This window comes from Tachyglossus aculeatus, chromosome 1, assembly GCF_015852505.1.
Source record: "Tachyglossus aculeatus isolate mTacAcu1 chromosome 1, mTacAcu1.pri, whole genome shotgun sequence".
NCBI classification, from domain to species: domain Eukaryota; kingdom Metazoa; phylum Chordata; class Mammalia; order Monotremata; family Tachyglossidae; genus Tachyglossus; species Tachyglossus aculeatus.
The window spans coordinates 165336856-165355954 of NC_052066.1; the positions used below are offsets into that span (position 1 = coordinate 165336856).

At 41.0% G+C, this 19099-nt stretch overlaps 1 protein-coding gene across 2 annotated transcripts in view; it reads right to left on the minus strand.

Moving 5' to 3' along the window:
- GALC (galactosylceramidase) overlaps positions 1-19099 on the minus strand; it is a 56798-nt gene that overhangs the window by 18491 nt on the left and 19208 nt on the right. For both annotated transcript variants that reach the window (XM_038746233.1, XM_038746239.1), the window contains 2 exons: positions 11357-11487; positions 4530-4685 (listed from right to left, as the gene is read on the minus strand). In XM_038746233.1, the coding sequence (XP_038602161.1) occupies positions 4530-4685; positions 11357-11487 (287 nt within the window). The remainder of the gene's footprint in view (positions 1-4529; positions 4686-11356; positions 11488-19099) is intronic.

A 19099-nucleotide genomic window follows, 5' to 3' on the forward strand; every position in this document is an offset into this window, starting at 1 on the left:
TTAGCATGACGAGAAACAAGTACAGTGAGAAAGGATGAAAAGAATTGGAATTGCTTAGCCTGGAAAAGTGAAGGCTAAGGGGAAACAAAATGATTTCACATAAAGGAAACAATTTTATAGGTAGAAGGCTGAACTATTGTTTTCTATGTTCACAGAACAGTTAATAGCAAATGGTTTTCAAATGAATAACATGATTTAATTACACAGCTTCTAGACACGTGAGGTGAGAAATCCTAGGAAAAGCTTCCAAGGGAAATTTTCATCTTTTTCCTGGGAGTTATTAAAAAATAAATTGTAAACCATCTGACCAGCCTAGACCCTTATCTGCTTGAAGGCAGAGGGTCAGACCAGATGAACTTGTGAGAGTCCCTGCCCACCCTGTAATTTGAGGACTCAATCAATTGCATTTATTGAGCACTTACTGTGTGCAGAGCCCTGAACTAAGAGCTTGGAATGATGATGATAATAGTATCTGTTAAACTCTTACTATGTGCCAAGCACTGTTCTAAGTGCTGGGGTAGATACAAGGTAATCAGGTTGTCCCACGTGGGGCTCATAGTCTTAATCCCCATTTTACAGATGAGGTAACTGAGGCACAGAGAAGTTACGTGACTTGTCCAGGGTCACACAGCTGATAAGTGGTGGGGCCGGGATTAGAACCCACAACCTCTGACTCCTAAACCCAGGCTCTTTCCACTAAGCCACACTGCTTCTTGGGAGAGTACCATATAACACAGTTGGTAGAAACATTCCCTGCCAAAAATGAGCTTATAGTCTAGAGGAGGAGAAAGACATTAATATAAAGAAATTACAGGCACATACATAAGTGCTGTTGAGCTGAAGTGGGGTGGGAAAAGGGTGCAAATCCAAGAAGGGAGATACAGAGGGATGAGAAGAGGAAATGAGGATTTGGTTGAGAAAGCCCTTTTGGAGGAGATGTGCTTTTAATAAAGCTTTGAAGGCAGGAAGAGTGATCATCTATTGGGTATGAAGAGGGAGGAAGTTCCAGGCCAGAAGCAGGTTGTGGGTGAGGGGCTGGCGGCAGGATAACGAGATCAAGAGATTGTGAGCAGGCTGGCATTAGAGGAGTGAAATGTGTGGTCTGGGCTGTAGCAGTAAATCTAAGAGGAAGGTAAGAAGTGGCAAGGCAATCAAGTCAATCGTATCTACTGAGTGTTTACTGTGTGCAGAGCACTATACTAAGCGCTTGGGACAGTACAATATGCAGAGTTAATAGACATGTTCCCTGCACACAGTGAGCTTATATCTACAGGGAACTTCTGTTTGATGAGGAGGTAGATGGGCAACTACTAGAGATCCTGGAGGGGTGTGATAACATGGTCTAAATGCTAAAAACTGACAAGATTTTGTGCCAGACTGCATATATGGGTTGAGGATAGTGCTACGGTTATAGGCTTGTGAAACAGGGAGGATGGTGGTGAGAAAGTGGGGGGAAGACGGGTTTTGGTGGAAATATGAGGAATTCTGCTTTGAACATATTTAGTTTAAAGTGTTTGCGGGACATCTAAGTAGAGATGCTTTGAAAGCAAGAGGAAATATGAGACTGCAGAGGAGAAAGATCAGGGCAAGAGACGTAAGATTTGGGAATCATCTCCATAGAGATAGTAGTTGAAGATGGTAGAGGAATTACACTGTTTACTATATTAGGAACTCAACTATACAAGCTTTGTGCCTACTCTGAAAAGAACGGTTGTAAATGATAAGTGGGGCCGGACTGACCATCCTGGCACTGTTATATAATCTAATAATAATAATAATAATGGCATTTATTAAGTGCTTACTATGTGCAAAGCACTTTTCTAAGCTGTGGGGAGGTTACACGGTGATCAGGTTGTCAGGGCTCACAGTCTTAATCCCCATTTTACAGATGAGGTAACTGAGGCACAGAGAAGTTAAGTGACTTGCCCAAAGTCACACAACTGACATTTGGCAGAGCTGGCATCTGAACCCATGACCTCTGACTCCAAAGCCCGGGCTCTTTCCACTGAGTCACACTGCTTCTCTAATAGAAGAGTCTGATAGAGTCCATCATCATGTGATTCAATTAAAATGATTTTTTCTTTGATGCATTCCCTTGCACTTTTTATATTGAAGCTCATCTGCCATTTTTCAGCCTAGTCATTTCCTCCCAATTGATATCTGACAGACTATCACTCTTTCCATCTTAGTTCAAAGGTGTAAGACTTTTATCATGACCAAACTCTGAACATTCATGAGGTGACCACTGCAATGATTCAGAGGTATTCCTTTCTCCCTTCTGAGAAGTTTGGGACAGCTGTGACTGAGTCTGGTTAAGAGAAAAACAGATGCTGGGGAGGCTATAAATCTCACATTTATGAGGTTGAGTCCTGGGAGTTTGGTTCTTGCAGAACCCAGCTTTTGTGCCTTGGTGACATACCGGAGGGTCTCTTGCAATCTTGGGTGTGCCATATTTGATTACTGTACATGCACAACCACATAACAGCACATAAACATAACAGTGTATAAGCCCAGAATCTTTTTTTGCTGTATCAATCAATCAATCAATCGTATTTATTGAGCGCTTACTATGTGCAGGGCACTGTACTAAGCGCTTGGAAAGTACAAATTGGCAACACATAGAGACAGTCCCTACCCAACAGTGGGCTCACAGTCTAAAAGGGGGAGACAGAGAACAGAACCAAACATACCAACAAAATAAAATAAATAGGATAGAAATGTACAAGCAAAATAAATAAATAAATAAATAAATAAATAAATAGAGTAATAAATATGTACAACCATATATACATATAAACAGGTGCTGTGGGGAAGGGAAGGAGGTAAGATGGGGGGATGGAGAGGGGGACGAGGGAGAGAGGAAGGAAGGGGCTCAGTCTGGGAAGGCCTCCTGGAGGAGGTGAGCTCTCAGCAGGGCCTTGAAGGGAGGAAGAGAGCTAGCTTGGCGGATGGGCAGAGGGAGGGCATTCCAGGCCCGAGGGATGACGTGGGCCGGGGGTCGATGGCGGGACAGGCAAGAACGAGGTACAGTGAGGAGATTAGCGGTGGAGGAGCGGAGGGTGCGGGCTGGGCAGTAGAAGGAGAGAAGGGAGGTGAGGTAGGAGGGGGCGAGGTGATGGACAGCCTTGAAGCCCAGGGTGAGGAGTTTCTGCCTGATGCGCAGATTGATTGGTAGCCATTGGAGGTTTTTGAGGAGGGGAGTAATATGCCCAGAGCATTTCTGGACAAAGTTAATCCGGGCAGCAGCATGAAGTATGGATTGAAGTGGAGAGAGACACGAGGATGGGAGATCAGAGAGAAGGCTGGTGCAGTAGTCCAGACGGGATAGGATGAGAGCTTGAATGAGCAGGGTAGCGGTTTGGATGGAGAGGAAAGGGCGGATCTTGGCAATGTTGCGGAGCTGAGACCGGCAGGTTTTGGTGATGGCTTGGATGTGAGGGGTGAACGAGAGAGCGGAGTCGAGGATGACACCAAGGTTGCGGGCTTGTGAGATGGGAAGGATGGTAGTGCCGTCAACAGAGATGGAAAAGTCAGGGAGAGGACAAGGTTTGGGAGGGAAGACAAGGAGCTCAGCCTTCGACATGTTGAGCTTTAGGTGGCAGGCAGACATCCAGATGGAGATGTCCTGAAGGCAGGAGGAGATGCGAGCCTGGAGAGAGGGGGAGAGAGCAGGGGCAGAGATGTAGATCTGGGTGTCATCAGCGTAGAGATGATAGTTGAAGCCGTGGGAGCGAATGAGGTCACCAAGGAAGTGCGTGTAGATGGAGAACAGAAGGGGACCAAGCACTGAACCTTGGGGAACCCCCACAGTAAGAGGATGGGAGGGGGAGGAGGAGCCTGCATGCCCCCAAGGCCATGAAAATCAGTCTGTGAGAACAACTTCCTGAGAAAAGCACTGTGACCTACTGGAAAGAGCATGGGCCTGGGAGTCAGAGGCCCTGGGTTCTAATTTTGGCTCTGCCATTTGTGTGCTGTGTGGGCTTTGGGCAAGTAACTAAACTTCTCAGTTTCTCAGGTCCCTCATCTTTAAACTGGGGGTTAAGACTGTGAGCCCCATATGGGTCAGGTACTGTGTCCAACCTGATTATCCTGTCTCTACCCCAGTGCTTAGTTCAGTACCTAGCACAAAGTAAGTGCTTAACAAATACCATTAAAAAAAAAAGAGGAAAAAGAACCTGGACCTTCCTAATGTGATGGTCCACCCAGAGGCAAATCTGAACAGAATTTTTAAAACATTCTTAAAAGGGACATTTTTCTTTCCTTTCATTTTTTAAAACGTTACTCCACATGAGAATCGATATGCTTATCTGCAAAATAAGAATGCTCTTTATCTGGCATTTGCTGCGCTTGCTGAAGAACAGAGGCAAATTACCTATTTAGAATTTTCTTTTCTTCTGCTAATTTATATGCCCAATTACTCCCTAGAAGATACTTCATCATAAAGTAAATGCTTATAACTGAAAGGATGATAGGTGTTCAATTGTATGAGCGAAATTTACAAAATGTATATTTGGCAAAAACATCCTTACGAAGTCATGTGTCCATTTACGTAATTCTGGTTCAAGATGCGTGCCCAGCAGCCTCCACCGATTTCATCATTGAAAGTACTGTAATCTTCAGAAGACCAGAGTTTCTTCCTGGTCTTTATAGCATCTTCTACTGTGCGGGTCCCAGGATAATGAGCCCTAAATTAGTGTAAAAAAGAAAAAAAATAAAAGATGGAGGATATAGAGGTACAGTCAAGACATTCACAAAATGCAGAACCTCCATAGAACTCATAATCAAGGCAAAGGGTGAGAAATATTTGAGTAGTTTGTTTGTAGGGCACATGTGCTTGAAGACGGTCAATGTACCTAATAAATAGCTTTGTCCACAAAACCTTTAGCTACTACCAATAATGCACTCTGTCATCAATTTATCCTACTGTTTGTCCCCACTTGGAAACTATTAGTGCAAAGAATAAAGCAGCACTGCTTCTTTCATCTTCACCCCACTGTCTTTTTCCGGTACAAAAAAAGCAAAAACATAAAAAGAATCGTAAGGACTCTGATGGAGAAAAATAAAATTGGGGCACTACTTTTTTTTCACGATGATCTCACCATTCTTCAAGGAACTAAAGTAGTGCTTCAAGTATATTATCTTACATATTGCCTTAAGGATCACTTGGTAACAAAGGTCACATATTATAATAACCCAAAAATAAAAGAGGTGAGTTACAGAAAAGTTCAGGCTCCTGTGATATATCCCAAGAAATCAGAACTCAGTTTTTCCTACTGCCCACGGGCATGTTTCTGCCAATAAGGTGCACTTCTTTAAGTGAATTAGCAGCTATTCTCCCTCCTGTAGTTCAAAATTTCCAATAAAATAGATGGAGTGATCAGTAAAATACTGCTGTTTATCTGAAAGTAGAAAATTATATTTAATGTAGAAGTATAAAAATTGGTCCTGAAATGTGATGAATAACTAAATTATGATCTACACTTTTCACTTAGAAGTCATTTATAAAAATATGCAGTTTACTTATAATGGGTGGGAAATGATTCCTGCCTACTCAGTGATGTCCATCCTCTCTCACTGCATATACGCAAATGCATTTATTGTGCATTACCCTGAAAATTAAAAAAAAATTAGTGGCATTTCACATTTCCTGTTGAATCTGCCCACATAAACTATGCTTCAGAATAGAAAAACAGGCTTGTATGGTCATACCCACAGTCTTGACTAGGTCAATGAAAATGGTCGAAGAAGAGTGGGTGCAAGTTGTAAGAAGTCAAAGTTCAGAGGAATAGAAAGCATAAATAATACGGCATGAAGTTATTAACATTTTAACACAAATTAGACATCTCAGGCCCAAAAAATAAATTTTCTATTTCAGCCTAATTTATGGTAACTAAGTGACTTGCCGCCCACACCCTTCCTTTGAGTTCCAATGCTCTAGTAGGTGGATCTGCACTAGATGGTCTTAAAAAAAATTGATAGTTCACAAAATTAGAAAATCCAGAAAGTTACATGCACAGATCTAGCCAATAAATTAGGCTATGGTTTCCATTTATGAGTAACCATGTATTCTGTTTTTTAATACATCTACTTCAAATTGTTATTTGTCGGAGACATTCCCTTTTAAGATATATTTCAAATCTATACATCTCACTAACATCTTTCTGCCCCCATAAGTTATCATTATTAACTTCTCTATAGAGAGAAACCAAGGATTTAGGTCAAGACATAAAATTTGGTTACTTAATGTTGGGGGATTCCAACCCGGGGTTGTAGGACTAAACCAATGACTGATTTACTAACCACTGGATATCAAATGATAATGTGTCCTTTTAATCTCTATCAATGTTACCCTCTATTCAGAATATGCAACACCATTTGAGTGGACAAAATGGAAAATCTAGATGCTATCCTGAGCTGCGGCACAACTTACGACCTGGGTCAGATCACCACTCTGTGCCTCATTATCTTCCTCTGTTACAATGTTTCTAGCACTATCCAACCTCAGAGGTCTGATTAGTTAAAGGTTCCTTGCAAGCTGTAAAAGTGAAAGATAGCCATATTCAGTACTTCTGTTTTGGCACCTAACCAAAGAAGTAGAGAAACACTTCCCCACTGGTACCTCCTCAAGCCATTTATTTCATAGCTTTAACAGTGACTTAATGGAATTTATGAACTGGTAAACCAATGGTGCAGTAACTCATAACAGTGACCAATATAAATGACAGAACACATCATTTATCTCTTAAGAACCTACCCACACTACCACCTTCTGCAAAGCTGATTCTTATCTGTAGCTCAAAGGCCCTTGTCATATACAGCTTAAAGTTCACATTTATTTATGTTCGACCAAGGAAACTGAGGCAGTTCACTTGGCCACAAACCCACACTCAGCAGCTCTCAAGCTCACCTTTAAACATGAGAAAAATCTGACATTTAACTGCATTCATGAGTCAACATCTCCACCTCAATTTTGGGATTTCTTTTTCTATCTATTCTAAGAGTCTATTTCTGAAATTAACAGGTTCTATATTTTCAAGATTTGATCCATATACAAATGAATCCTTAGATAGCTTAGCGTGCAGAGGCAGAATTTGTTTTAATTTGAATTTTCTGAGGAACACAATATGTACGCAGAAAAAGGCTAATTTTACACACAGTGTGAAGGGGGTTTTCCAAAGCAAGAATTACAAAGTCCTTGTAAAGTGTCATATCGGGGAACTCCAGCCATTTGTTGTTTATTAATGAACTATAAAAAGCAGTGTGATCTAGTGAATAGAACATGGACCTGGGAGTCAGAAGGACCTGGGTTCCAATTCTGGCTCCGCCACTTCTCTGTTGTGTGACCTTGGGCAAGTCACTAAAGTTCTCTGTGCCTCATTTACCTCATCTGTAAAATCGGGATTAAGACTGTGAGCCCCATGTGGGACATGGACAGTGACCAACCTAATTAGTTTGTACCTAACCCAATGCTTAGTACAGTGCTGGCACATAGTAATCACTTAATACCATTAAAAAAAGCAGAATAATAATTAATCCTTCTGCTAAACAAGAAACAAATTCTCATTTTAAGGTCTATACTCCTCTTGAAAGAGAACCGTAATAATGATAGACCATTTTTTACAGTAATGACTTACTTTGTGCTTTGTTAGATCACCACTAGCAGAGTCAGTAAGAAACAAATACCCCCAATAAACTAGCATTCTGTGCCCCAGTTTCCTCATCTGTAAATCAGGATTCAATCAATACCTTTTCTCTCTCATACTTAGAATGAGAACCCTGGTTGGGACAGGAACTGTGCTAGACCTGAATACCTTGTACCTACCCCAGCACTTAGTACAGTGTTTCGCAAATAGTATGCATTTAAACACCATAACTATTATTACTACCATTGGAAATTTCACTCTGCTTGGCCCCAAGGACAAGAAAACATGCTTCACCAAAAAACTAAACTACCTTTGAATCTAAAGCTTACTCTTTCTTTCTGTACCCATTAAAAAAAAAAATTCTTCCCCCAAGGCTTGGATATGGATGAAGAATTTACTAAAAGGAAAAAAAGTTGTAAACTGTCAATTATATGCAAATGTATTAAAAAACAATGTGTTCCAGGCCAGCTACACCTTGTTATAGTAGCCTGATACCTTTATCTAGCGTTTCCTGAATGTGCCCTGCAAAAATGGCACTGAATTAATTTGTCTTCCAAAGACAGGTGCACATTACTAAAAATCGCAAGCTGATGCGTTAAGACAGGGTGTGGGATCAAACCTCCCCTTACAAAATACTCTAGTTCCCTTCTTCCAGAAAAGGTTTCATAGAAATGATTAGGAAAAAATGAAGGTTGGAGAACAGATGGTAGTAGGTATGCACTGCCTTCTCCATCAATTTGATGGTACTGCATGACTGCTTACTGTGCGCTTGGAAAAGTACAATACGAAAGAGTTGGTAGAAATGGTCCCTGCCCACAATAAGCTTTAAATCTAGCAGGGGAGACAGATGGACTAATATCTAAATTAATGTCTACATTAATATCAAATTAATATAAATAATTTATAGATACGCACACAAGTGCTGTAAGGCTGAAGGTGGGGTGAATACCAAATGCCCAAGCACCTGGGTTCTAATCCCGGCTTTGCCATTTGTCTGCTTAGGAAAGCCACTTAACTTCTCTGTGCCTCAGCTATTTCATCTGAAAAATGGGGATTAAGACTGTGAGCCCTGTGTGGGACAGGGACTGTGTCCAACCCAATTACCTTGTATCTACCCCAGCACTTAGTTCAGTGCCTGGCACATAGTAAGCACTTAACAAATATCATTATTAGTATTATTATTACAGATTCAAGGATACAGATAATACAGACAATATAGGGTATTGGGGAAAAAAAGAAGGTCACTCCATAAATAATAAAGGAAGGTCTCTCCATAAAGTCGACCTCCTGGTGCTATCAACACATTATTCCTTCCACCCACACTCCATCTCCTACATGGTTGCTTGGGTCAAGAGAGGCTTAGATCAGGTGAGTCTGTAGGCATAGGTGGAGCCAGGTCAAGTCTGGAAGTGGGCAGCCAAAGTCATATTTGAGTTTGGGATTAGAAATGAATCACTGACTTCTACATTGTTGACACTTCTGTCGTTCTCTCTGTTTCACATTCCATTCAACTGTACATGCTGGAGATTCTACATGAGCGCAATGTAAAAGCTTTACTAATGCTTAGCCAATGTGACCTGGGGAAATATTTGAGAGGCTGGCCTACAGAGCAACACCCAGCCCAATATCAACTCATATATGCAGAGTAGGTGCAAAATGCTGTACGAAGCATATGCAATATTTGATAAATGTCCTTTTTTTCCACTGCATTGAAAAAAATCACTATTTTAAATAATATCATGGTTGGCTGTCTCTCTGGAAAAAGAAGAGAATTTATATGCAAAATTATCCTATCAGCATTACAAGAAATAAATATTCCACAACAGAAATACCTTATTTCTAATCCCTTTGTTTAGGGAATTTCAAGTGTTTCTTCACACATTTGATTCGATCTAGTGGTGTGCCTTGCTCTTGTAAAGCCTAATACTAGTACTAATAAATGAAGATGACGAATTTTGGGGAATTATTTTAATGGTACTCGTTAAGTGCTTACTATGTGCCAGGCACTGACTAGGCATTGGGGTAGATACAAGTTAATCAGGTTAGACACAGTTCATGCCCCACATTGGGCTCACCGTCTTAATCCCCATTTTACAGATGAGGCACAGAGAAGTTATGTAACTTGCCCAGGGTCACACAGCAGACAAGCGGGGAAGTCAGGATTAGAACCAGGTCCTTCTAACTCTCAAGCCCCACTAGGCCTTGCTGCTTCTCAACATCTAGAAAGTAGGTGACAATTCTCTGTTGACAGGATTCAGAAACAAGAGTCAGAAGGCAACAGAGGAGTCACGTGAGGACAGAAGCCAGACTTCCTGCTTCTCGATCAATGCCCCACTTTAGAACATTAACAGGCAAAAGAGACAGTTTAATTCAGTAAAAACTTTAAGTACACAGATAAACTGCTGGCAGAGAGATAACTTTCACCCAAAAGGAAAGCCATCTAGCCTAATTTTTCTCACATTTTAATGGGAGCTGAAATAGTGAGGTAGGTAAACATGAACTGTAGCTTAGAATTATTAGAATCTTAAATATTACACTCCCATCCTTTTAAGGTTAAAATCTAAGATTTTTTTATAAAGATACATGACATAAAATATAATAAAAGCAAAATGGGAATTAGGAATCTTGATTTGTAATTCCAGCCCCATGATTATCATACTGTATAATGAGAAACACAAATTACGCTTCATGTGGCTCATGTTTCCTTACTTACCACATACAGATTCTGAATGATGCAACCCACCTTTAGTATCAAAGACATGACTGAAGGATAAGGCATGCCTCTATATAGCAGCATGGCCTAGTGGAGAAGCAGTGGGGGCCTAGTGGATAGACCATGGGCCTAGGAGTCAGCGGCCCTGAGTTCTAGTCCCATGATCTGCCACTTGCCCGCTATGTGACCTAGGGTAAGCCACTTAACTTCTCTCAGTTACCTCATCTGCAAAATGGGGATTCAATACCTGTTCTCTCTGCTACTTAGACTGTGAGCCCCATTTGGGACCTGATTATCTTCTATCTACCCCAGCACTTGGTAGAGTGCTTGGCAGATAATCAGCGTTTAACAAATGCCACAATTATTAAGAGATGTATACTCTACTGCTTAATTTCTAACATTCCTCTACACCTAAAAGAACTATAATGTTCAGAGAAACTCAGAACAGATCATCTGGAAACCAGTAATCACACTGAGATGAAGAGATCTGAGCTAGGATCAGGGAACTGAAGGCAGGGAAAATCTCAATCAGGAATGACAAGCAGTAGAATTAGGAAACCAGGAAGAAATGAAAACTGGGAATACAGAGTTAAAGGTAATTTCACTGATGGTCTTCACTTAATGAGCCTTAAAAGTCAAATAATGAATCTCTTAGATTCAAAACTTAGGTACTACTAGCAAGGTAATGAATGACACCTCAAAAGTCCTAGGCATCATTCTATCAACAGCAAAACCTCTAAAAATGATGGCTCACATGAAAACCAATAAACTTGCCTATGTAGTACAGGATCACACAAAAGATAAAAACAAACATGAACATATCAGGCAGTCTGGTGCAGCTGTCTTACCAAAAAGAAGACTAAGCCACATTTAAAAAAACAGATATCTGTTTTTCTGTTGCTACAATCCAGTGGAGGAAGAGAAAATTAGGTTGGAACCATACCTTTGCTGAACAAGTGGTAGAAAGAGAATAGAGCTTTAAAATAAAAGCATTTCCTACCCTATAACATCCACTACTCCATGGAGATCAGAGTCAAGCAGTAGAAAATATGAAATCGGCTGCCACAGGTTATCACTGGCTATGATCCTCACTCGCTCCAGATCTTGCTTATCCAGAATGCTTCTTAGCAGCTTTGGAAATAAAGAGTGACACACAAACACACAAACAATAAAATAAAAAGAAATAGAAAACAAGTTTTTAAACAATTTAAAATGATTATAGAGCATTTTTACATAAATGATAAAATATGCATTGGAGATGACTTACAACTTCATAGACATTTGTTTCAAGGTAAGGAAAACATAGCTCATACAGAATTAACTTACCGCTGCAAATGCATGTAAACCTAAAAAAGATTATTCAAAGGGAAAGCATTGCCCTGAGGTGTTAAAAAATACCTCAAGGCCAAAATTACTTTTTACTTCACTAAAGGGGGAAAAACTAAGACATCCTGTTTCATCAGTGGCCACAAGTCTTTCACCACTGTCAGAAAAAGCAGCAGGGAGGAGGGGTGGGGAGAGGAGAATGTGAAGGTGGTGAAGGTTGGAAACATTAATTCATTCAATCGTATTTATTGAGCACATACTGCATGCAAAGCACTGTACTAAGAGCTTGGAAAGTACAATTCGGCAACAGATAGAAACAATCCCTACCCAACAACAGGCTCACAGTCTAGAAGGGGGAGACAGACAACAATACAAAACAATAACATCAATAACATCAAAATAGATAAATAGAATTCTATATACATACACATCATTAATAAAATATGTACAAATATAAACAAGTGCTGTGGGGTGGAGAAGGAGGTAGAGCAGAGGAAGGGAGTAGGGGCGATGGGGAGGGGAGGAGGATCGGGGGGCTCAATCTGGGAAGGCCTCCTGGAGGTGAGCTCTCAGTAGGGCTTTGAAGAGCGGGGAAGAGAGCTCCGGATTTCAATCCCGGCTCTGACACGTGTTCCCTGTGTGGCCTTGGGCAAGTCACTTAACCTCCCCGTACCTGTTTCCCCAGCTGTAAATTGGGGGTAATAATACTTAAACCCTACCTCGAAGGGGTGTTGTGAGGAATAACTAAGTAATAATAATACTGTTGGTATTTGTTAAACATGGTGAATGAGTATACATAGAAGATCCTATCTGCTGCTCATCCAGCTACAGATCTCAATAAATGATAAAAGCTGAAATGAGAGCTTTGCTAACTGAAATTTCAACACTACAATACTCCCAAAGCACACAAAGTGAATCACTCCTTGAGAACACATGACAACACACTGGCATTGAAACATTTCCACAATGAAGACTTGATATAGTCACCTGAGAACTTAAAAACTGGAAGACTGGAAAGGTGTCCTAAGGGCAGGACAGGGTATGGTAAGGAATGTGGTGCTGGAGTGGTCAGATCCAACATCAGAGTTGTGCAGGTTCTTTAAATGCAGGGAGCTCAAGCTCCCAGGCCTACCTGGCTATTTGGATAGGAGTCTGGGCCTTAGAACAGAGACTATGCCTTACAGACAGGGCAGAGGGTACAGAGGCCTGCTGCCCCATTGCCAATGCCTTACAAGAGCACCAAAAAGTGGATATATGTTCAAGCATCTGACAGCATATGTGTGGGTGGGAGGAGGGCAGGTGCACAGACATATAATAATAATAATAATAATAATAACAACAATTATGCCATTTGTTAAGAGCTTACTATGTGTAAAGCACTGTTCTAAGCACTGCGGGGATACAAGGTGATCAGATTGTCCCACAAGGGGCTCACAGTCCTAAACCCTATTTTACAGATGAGGGAACTGAGGCTCAGAGAAGTTAAGTGACTTGCCCAAGGTCACACAGCAGACATGTGGTGGAACCAGGATTAGAACCCATGACCTCTGGCTCCCAAGCCCATGCTCTTTCACTGAGCCACACTGCTTCTAAGTAGCAGAAATAGTATGACAGAAGTAGCATGGCTTAGGGGATAGAGCACGGGCCTGGGAGCCACAGGACCTGGGTTTTAATCCCGGCTCTGCCACTTGTCAGCTGTGTGACCTTGGACAAGTCACTTAACTTCTCTGTGCCTCAGTTACTGCATCCAAAAAATGGGGATGAAGACTGTGAGCCCCATCTTGGACATGGACTGTGGATCCAACCTGATAAGCTTGTACCCCAGTGTTTAGTACAATGCCTGGCACATACTAAGCACTCAACAAACACCATTAAAAAAATTGTGGATTTATACAATTTTCCATGGAAATTTTGACTATTTTATAACTATCCATTTGAATCTTTCAAAACTTCGTATTTTGGATGCTATATCTGGGAGTTGTACTGTCTAAAACTGTGAGCAGTAGCTCATTTCTGAAACTGAATTGATACTTATTTAACCCAAGTAACCACAGAATACCCTGGCACATTTACTCAGTTTATTCTTCAGCATGTTCAGTGGGCTTTCATTAAAGAGCTCCCTGCCTCTTAATTAAGGTAATAATTCTTTCAATTATGGTAACAGCCTCAGAATTTTGGGATTCCATTCATGTCCTCCATGTCCAAACACTTAAAGTAATTCTTAAATAGAACTACTCAACGAGTAGCTACATAACGGACAGGGAATGTGTCTGTTTATTGTTGCACTGTACTTTCCCAAATGCTTAGTACAGTGCTCTGCATACAGTAAGTGCTCAACTGAATGACTGAGTGAATGAATGAATGAATAAATACATTTTGGGAAAAGATTTGGTTTATGCCCTTAAAATTGTATAAAAAGATTAAACTAATGTGGTGACTTAAAAAAAGTTAAATGAAGCAACCTGACTACTAGTAAAGTCAGGCAAAAGCCTCCAGATTCAGGAGCTTATTTACTTTATAACAGCATATATTCTTGCAAAAGATCTAGACCTTTCCAAAAAAAAAAAAAAAACAGATCAGAAGCAGATTTAGATTCTTACCCACAAAGAAGCATTCTGGCAATGACCTGATGCCTGAATATTTGGTCATCAACAAATTCCAAATATTTGGTCATTATAGAAATGAAGTAACTCTTCTCCAAATGTCATCTGAGATTTATTTGTAGCTGAACAATCCAGAAGCTGATGTTCTTTGTAGGTACAATTATTCCACATAATTATTGAACTATAAATGGCTCAAAATTGGGGATATGTCCTAAGAAAGTTCCACCTTACTAAACGCAGAGTTTGGGATCTGCTTTAGAGTTTCCGGAAGTTATAACAACATATTTCACTTGCTGGAAAACATAGGATTATTGGGTGAGGATCATGTATGTATAGAAAAAAACCCACAGACTCCAAGGACACAAATAAGGATTTCAAAACCCTGGCTAACAATGAAAATTTAATTTTGTGTTCAGAGGTAGTTTTTTTTAATTGTATGCTGTCCTTTGGGAGAAGAAAATAGTTATGTCTAAAACAAGGGAAAAAACTTTCAAAAAAGGACAATTTACTGAATTTTCCTGAACAAAAATATTTCACTTATCTACCTTCCATTAGAGAGATAAACAGTAAGAAAAAGTGATGAAATCAGCCTTATCACTACTTGCCCTGTCTAAGAACATGCAAATGTAAGAATTATCATAATGAATCAAAACACTGGCCAATCCAACCCTATAGTTCCCTGCAAAAGTGAACTGAAAGATGCTTGGGGGGAGGGGGGGAGTGGGGGAATATAAAGTTTGCTTTTTTTGATATCTGACCCATGATTAAAGATGTGCCTCCTAAGGTTTTTCTAGTAATATATTTTGGCAGTGTTGTCTTTTCCTTTGCTGGTGTCTCCTACCCATAGCGATGCCATGGGCATATCTCTTCCAGAACGCCCCACCTCCATCTACAATCGTTCTAGAAGTGTAACCATAGAATTTTCTTGGTAAAAATACAAACATGGTTTAACATTGCCTCTTTCTGCCCTCGACTGTCTCCCATAGCTGCTGCCCAGGACAGGTGAGTTTTGACTTGTAGCAGTTTGTCTTCCACTTGCAAGCCACTGGCTAAGCTAGGAACAGAAAGGGTATGTCTCTGCTTGACTCTCCCTCCCGTAGTTGAGACTGGTAAAGTACTGGAAACTCTCCAGGTAGGACCCTGAGAGTGGGATGGCAGTGCTACTGTTAAATTGTTAAGATCCTTGAGGGCAGAAATTGTGTCTTTTACCTCTATGTACTGTTCCAAACTCTGCTCTGCACACAGTTGATGCACATAAATACCTACTCATAATAAGGGCCAGCTTTTTTGCAACCCCAAACAGAGGAAGGATTACTAAGTGGAGAATTAAGTCTAGCAAATAGGGGAGAAGAAAAAAAAAGGAAGAAAGGAGAGAAGGAAAAGGTAAGAGGGTATTTGGGACTGCATCTTCTACTTCTATTGCACTTTCCCAAGTGCTGCATACAACAGGGACTCAAAGAATTAATGTAACCTTTTCCCAACCCCCTTCTTCTCTTCCTACCCAAGTAGGAAATTTCTAAAAACAAAACTATGTGATTGGAGTCTATATCTCTTTCCTGACACTACCATTCTTCCTTATCCAGCTCACACCACTTACATTGCTAAAAGACAAAAAAAAATAATCTTTCATTCCTTCCTCAAAACTGGGGGCTTGAGAGACGGGGTGAAATTAGGCGGTAAAAGCTACTATCTGAGTAAAAAGGATAGTACTGATTGAATGACTGTAAACTCCCTGAGGTTAAAGGATTAGACCAGTGCTCTGCACACAGTAAGAACTCAATACCATAGCTTGATTAAATGATCAACACATCTTCCACATACTGATCTAATGCCTCTTGATCCATTGTTGATAAGGAGACATTTCACAGAAATCCAGACAAGAAGCATACCGGATATTCATGGATCCTTTTACTTTTCTATATTCCCAAACATGATATACTTCTAAAAACCTTTGTACCTAGAACATTAACTATACTTTCTATATTCCAAAACATGATATACTTTTAAAAATCTTTGTTTCTAGAACATTAACTTAAAAAGTAAAGAGGTGCAAGATCTGGAACTGAGTACCATAAAATGCAAAAAAAGTCACAAATATTTCTTTTTTTTTTTTAACACCTATGAAAAACAAACCCTAAATAAGTGTTCTCCAAGTGCTGGTTTTAGGGAGGGCTGGTCCTGATCTTACTGCAGGTGCTGGCTGCTTAATGTACTGGACTAACCCCATCTAAGCCACCTTTTGATAAGGCCCCAATGCTGAATTTTTAAAAAAGAAAGAAAAAGATCCTTTCAACGGCAACTGTTTTCTTCTTAGCAGAAAGAAATAATAAGGTATACTCAGGAGATTTTTTTTTTATAAATTGCCCTATCCTAGTGAAGGGCCAGAACTTTCCATATTAGTTTTATAACCAGCTGGCTTTTTAACCAGGTAAAAAGTATACAGATAAGTTCATTACTATGTCAATATGAAGCAGATAAAGGAAAATGTGCATACATCGCAAAGTCTAACTTGCACAGGACTCCTCAAATGATGTTAAACTGGATCATTGAGAGTTAATATATTCCGAGCAATCCAGATCATTAAGACGGTTTCTTGGATTACAAACCCAACCAAAGAGCACAGACTTCTTTAATTCTATTACAAAGTCGTATTGGTGAGATTTACGGCAACATTTTTTGCCTAAATAAAAGGTGTGTGAAGCAAATTATGTTATGCAAAGCACTCAAAGAACAACAGATCAACAACTGTGCGTACGGTGGAAACTGTAGGGTAAAGAGGAAGTCCAAGAAAAGGAGAGCAGCTTCCATTCAAAGGGTTGGTGCAACTATAAAGACACTATACACCACAAAAGAAAACGGCTGGTGTGATGAGGAAATAGTGGTTTATTCTCAAATGCAGATTCAGAATAAGGAAACTACGCCCTTTGAAACACCATCATGCCTTGTTCCAGGACTTACCCCAGTATCTGAACAGTATGTTTAAGACACAGATCAACTAGCACTGCACTTGATATCTCCCAATTTCCATCTGCAGCGATGTTACCAAAGTCCTTAAAACCCACTTTGTCCAAAGTATGACACAGAACCTTGGTAACAGCTGTTACACTTAATGCAAAAAACTTGTACTGACAAACTCAATTAACAATAGTTTCAACAGCAGATTTGGTATAATCAGGAACATCCTTTAAAAAAGAGACCTTACCTAGCAGGACTCATTAAAAAATACTTGAGCAAAACGTTTCAGATTCAAATGCCCAATTTAAATCTCACTAAATCTCACAGCATACAGTGTTACATTTACCATGTACACCACCTATACCTTTACCGTATGCCTAGAAACTCTTACAAATAAGCCTACAATACAATTGGGGAACATTCCTTGAAAATGTGGTTTATTTTGTCTATCATGGGATATTTCTCCATACTGTTTCATGGAATTAATTACAATTCTTTCTAGCTGAGCCCTACAAGTACATATTACACTGTAAACCCCTCTCCTTCCCTTGCCCTGCTTCCCCATCACCCCATGACTACACCCCAACTCACCCTATTTTCCCCTGGTCTTTCCAGCTTCTCTACCCAATTCTTTAATGTTTTATTTTTCTTAAACTTAAATCAAAGCTATAGCTGTTGGCACAAGCAAAGGCAATGACCTCTCCCTCTCCTTGCATTTAGCCAAAAGGCCAGGAATAGGAACGAGGATAGACTAGGAAGGGATTTGAAACAGGGAAGGCAAGTGGGAAATAGTCCTCTCCCCTCATCTCTCCCTGGCCCATTCTCTTCCCCATCGCAAAGGCTTTGGCCAGGGTAAGGTAGCAAAACCCACAGTAATAGCTATAACTATGATTCAAGTTAAAACAAAGAAAAAAATGCTGGAGCATAGGGGAGCGGTGGAAAGAACCAGGGCCACCTGGGTGAGGCAGGGATGAAGGACAAGAAAGACTGAGCGAGGAGAGGGAGCAGGAAAGAACTGACCTTCCTTCGGCTACTAGACGCAACCCTTCTGTTCTCCATCTACACGCACTTCCTTGGTGACCTCATTCGCTCCCACGGCTTCAACTATCATCTCTACGCTGATGACACCCAGATCTACATCTCTGCCCCTGCTCTCTCCCCCTCTCTCCAGGCTCGCATCTCCTCCTGCCTTCAGGACATCTCCATCTGGATGTCTGCCCGCCACCTAAAGCTCAACATGTCGAAGGCTGAACTCCTTGTCTTCCCTCCCAAACCTTGTCCTCTCCCCGACTTTCCCATCTCTGTTGATGGCACTACCATCCTTCCTGTCTCACAAGCCCGCAACCTTGGTGTCATCCTCGACTACGCTCTCTCATTCACCCCTCACATCCAAGCCGTCACCAAAACCTGCCGGTCTCAGCTCCGCAACATTGCCAAGATCCGCCCTTTCCTCTCCATCCAAACTGCTACCCTGCTCATTCAAGCTCTCATCCTATCCCGTCTGGACTACTGCACCAGCCTTCTCTCTGATCCCCCATCCTCGTGTCTCTCTCCACTTCAATCCATACTTCATGCTGCTGCCCGGATTATCTTTGTCCAGAAACGCTCTGGGCATATTACTCCCCTCCTCAAAAATCTCCAGTGGCTACCAATCAATCTGCGCATCAGGCAGAAACTCCTCACCCTGGGCTTCAAGGCTCTCCATCACCTCACCCCCTCCTACCTCACCTCCCTTCTCTCCTTCTACAGCCCAGCCCGCACCCTCCACTCCTCCGCCGCTAATCTCCTCACCGTACCTCGTTCTCGCCTGTCCCGCCATCGACCCCCGGCCCACGTCATCCCCCGGGCCTGGAATGCCC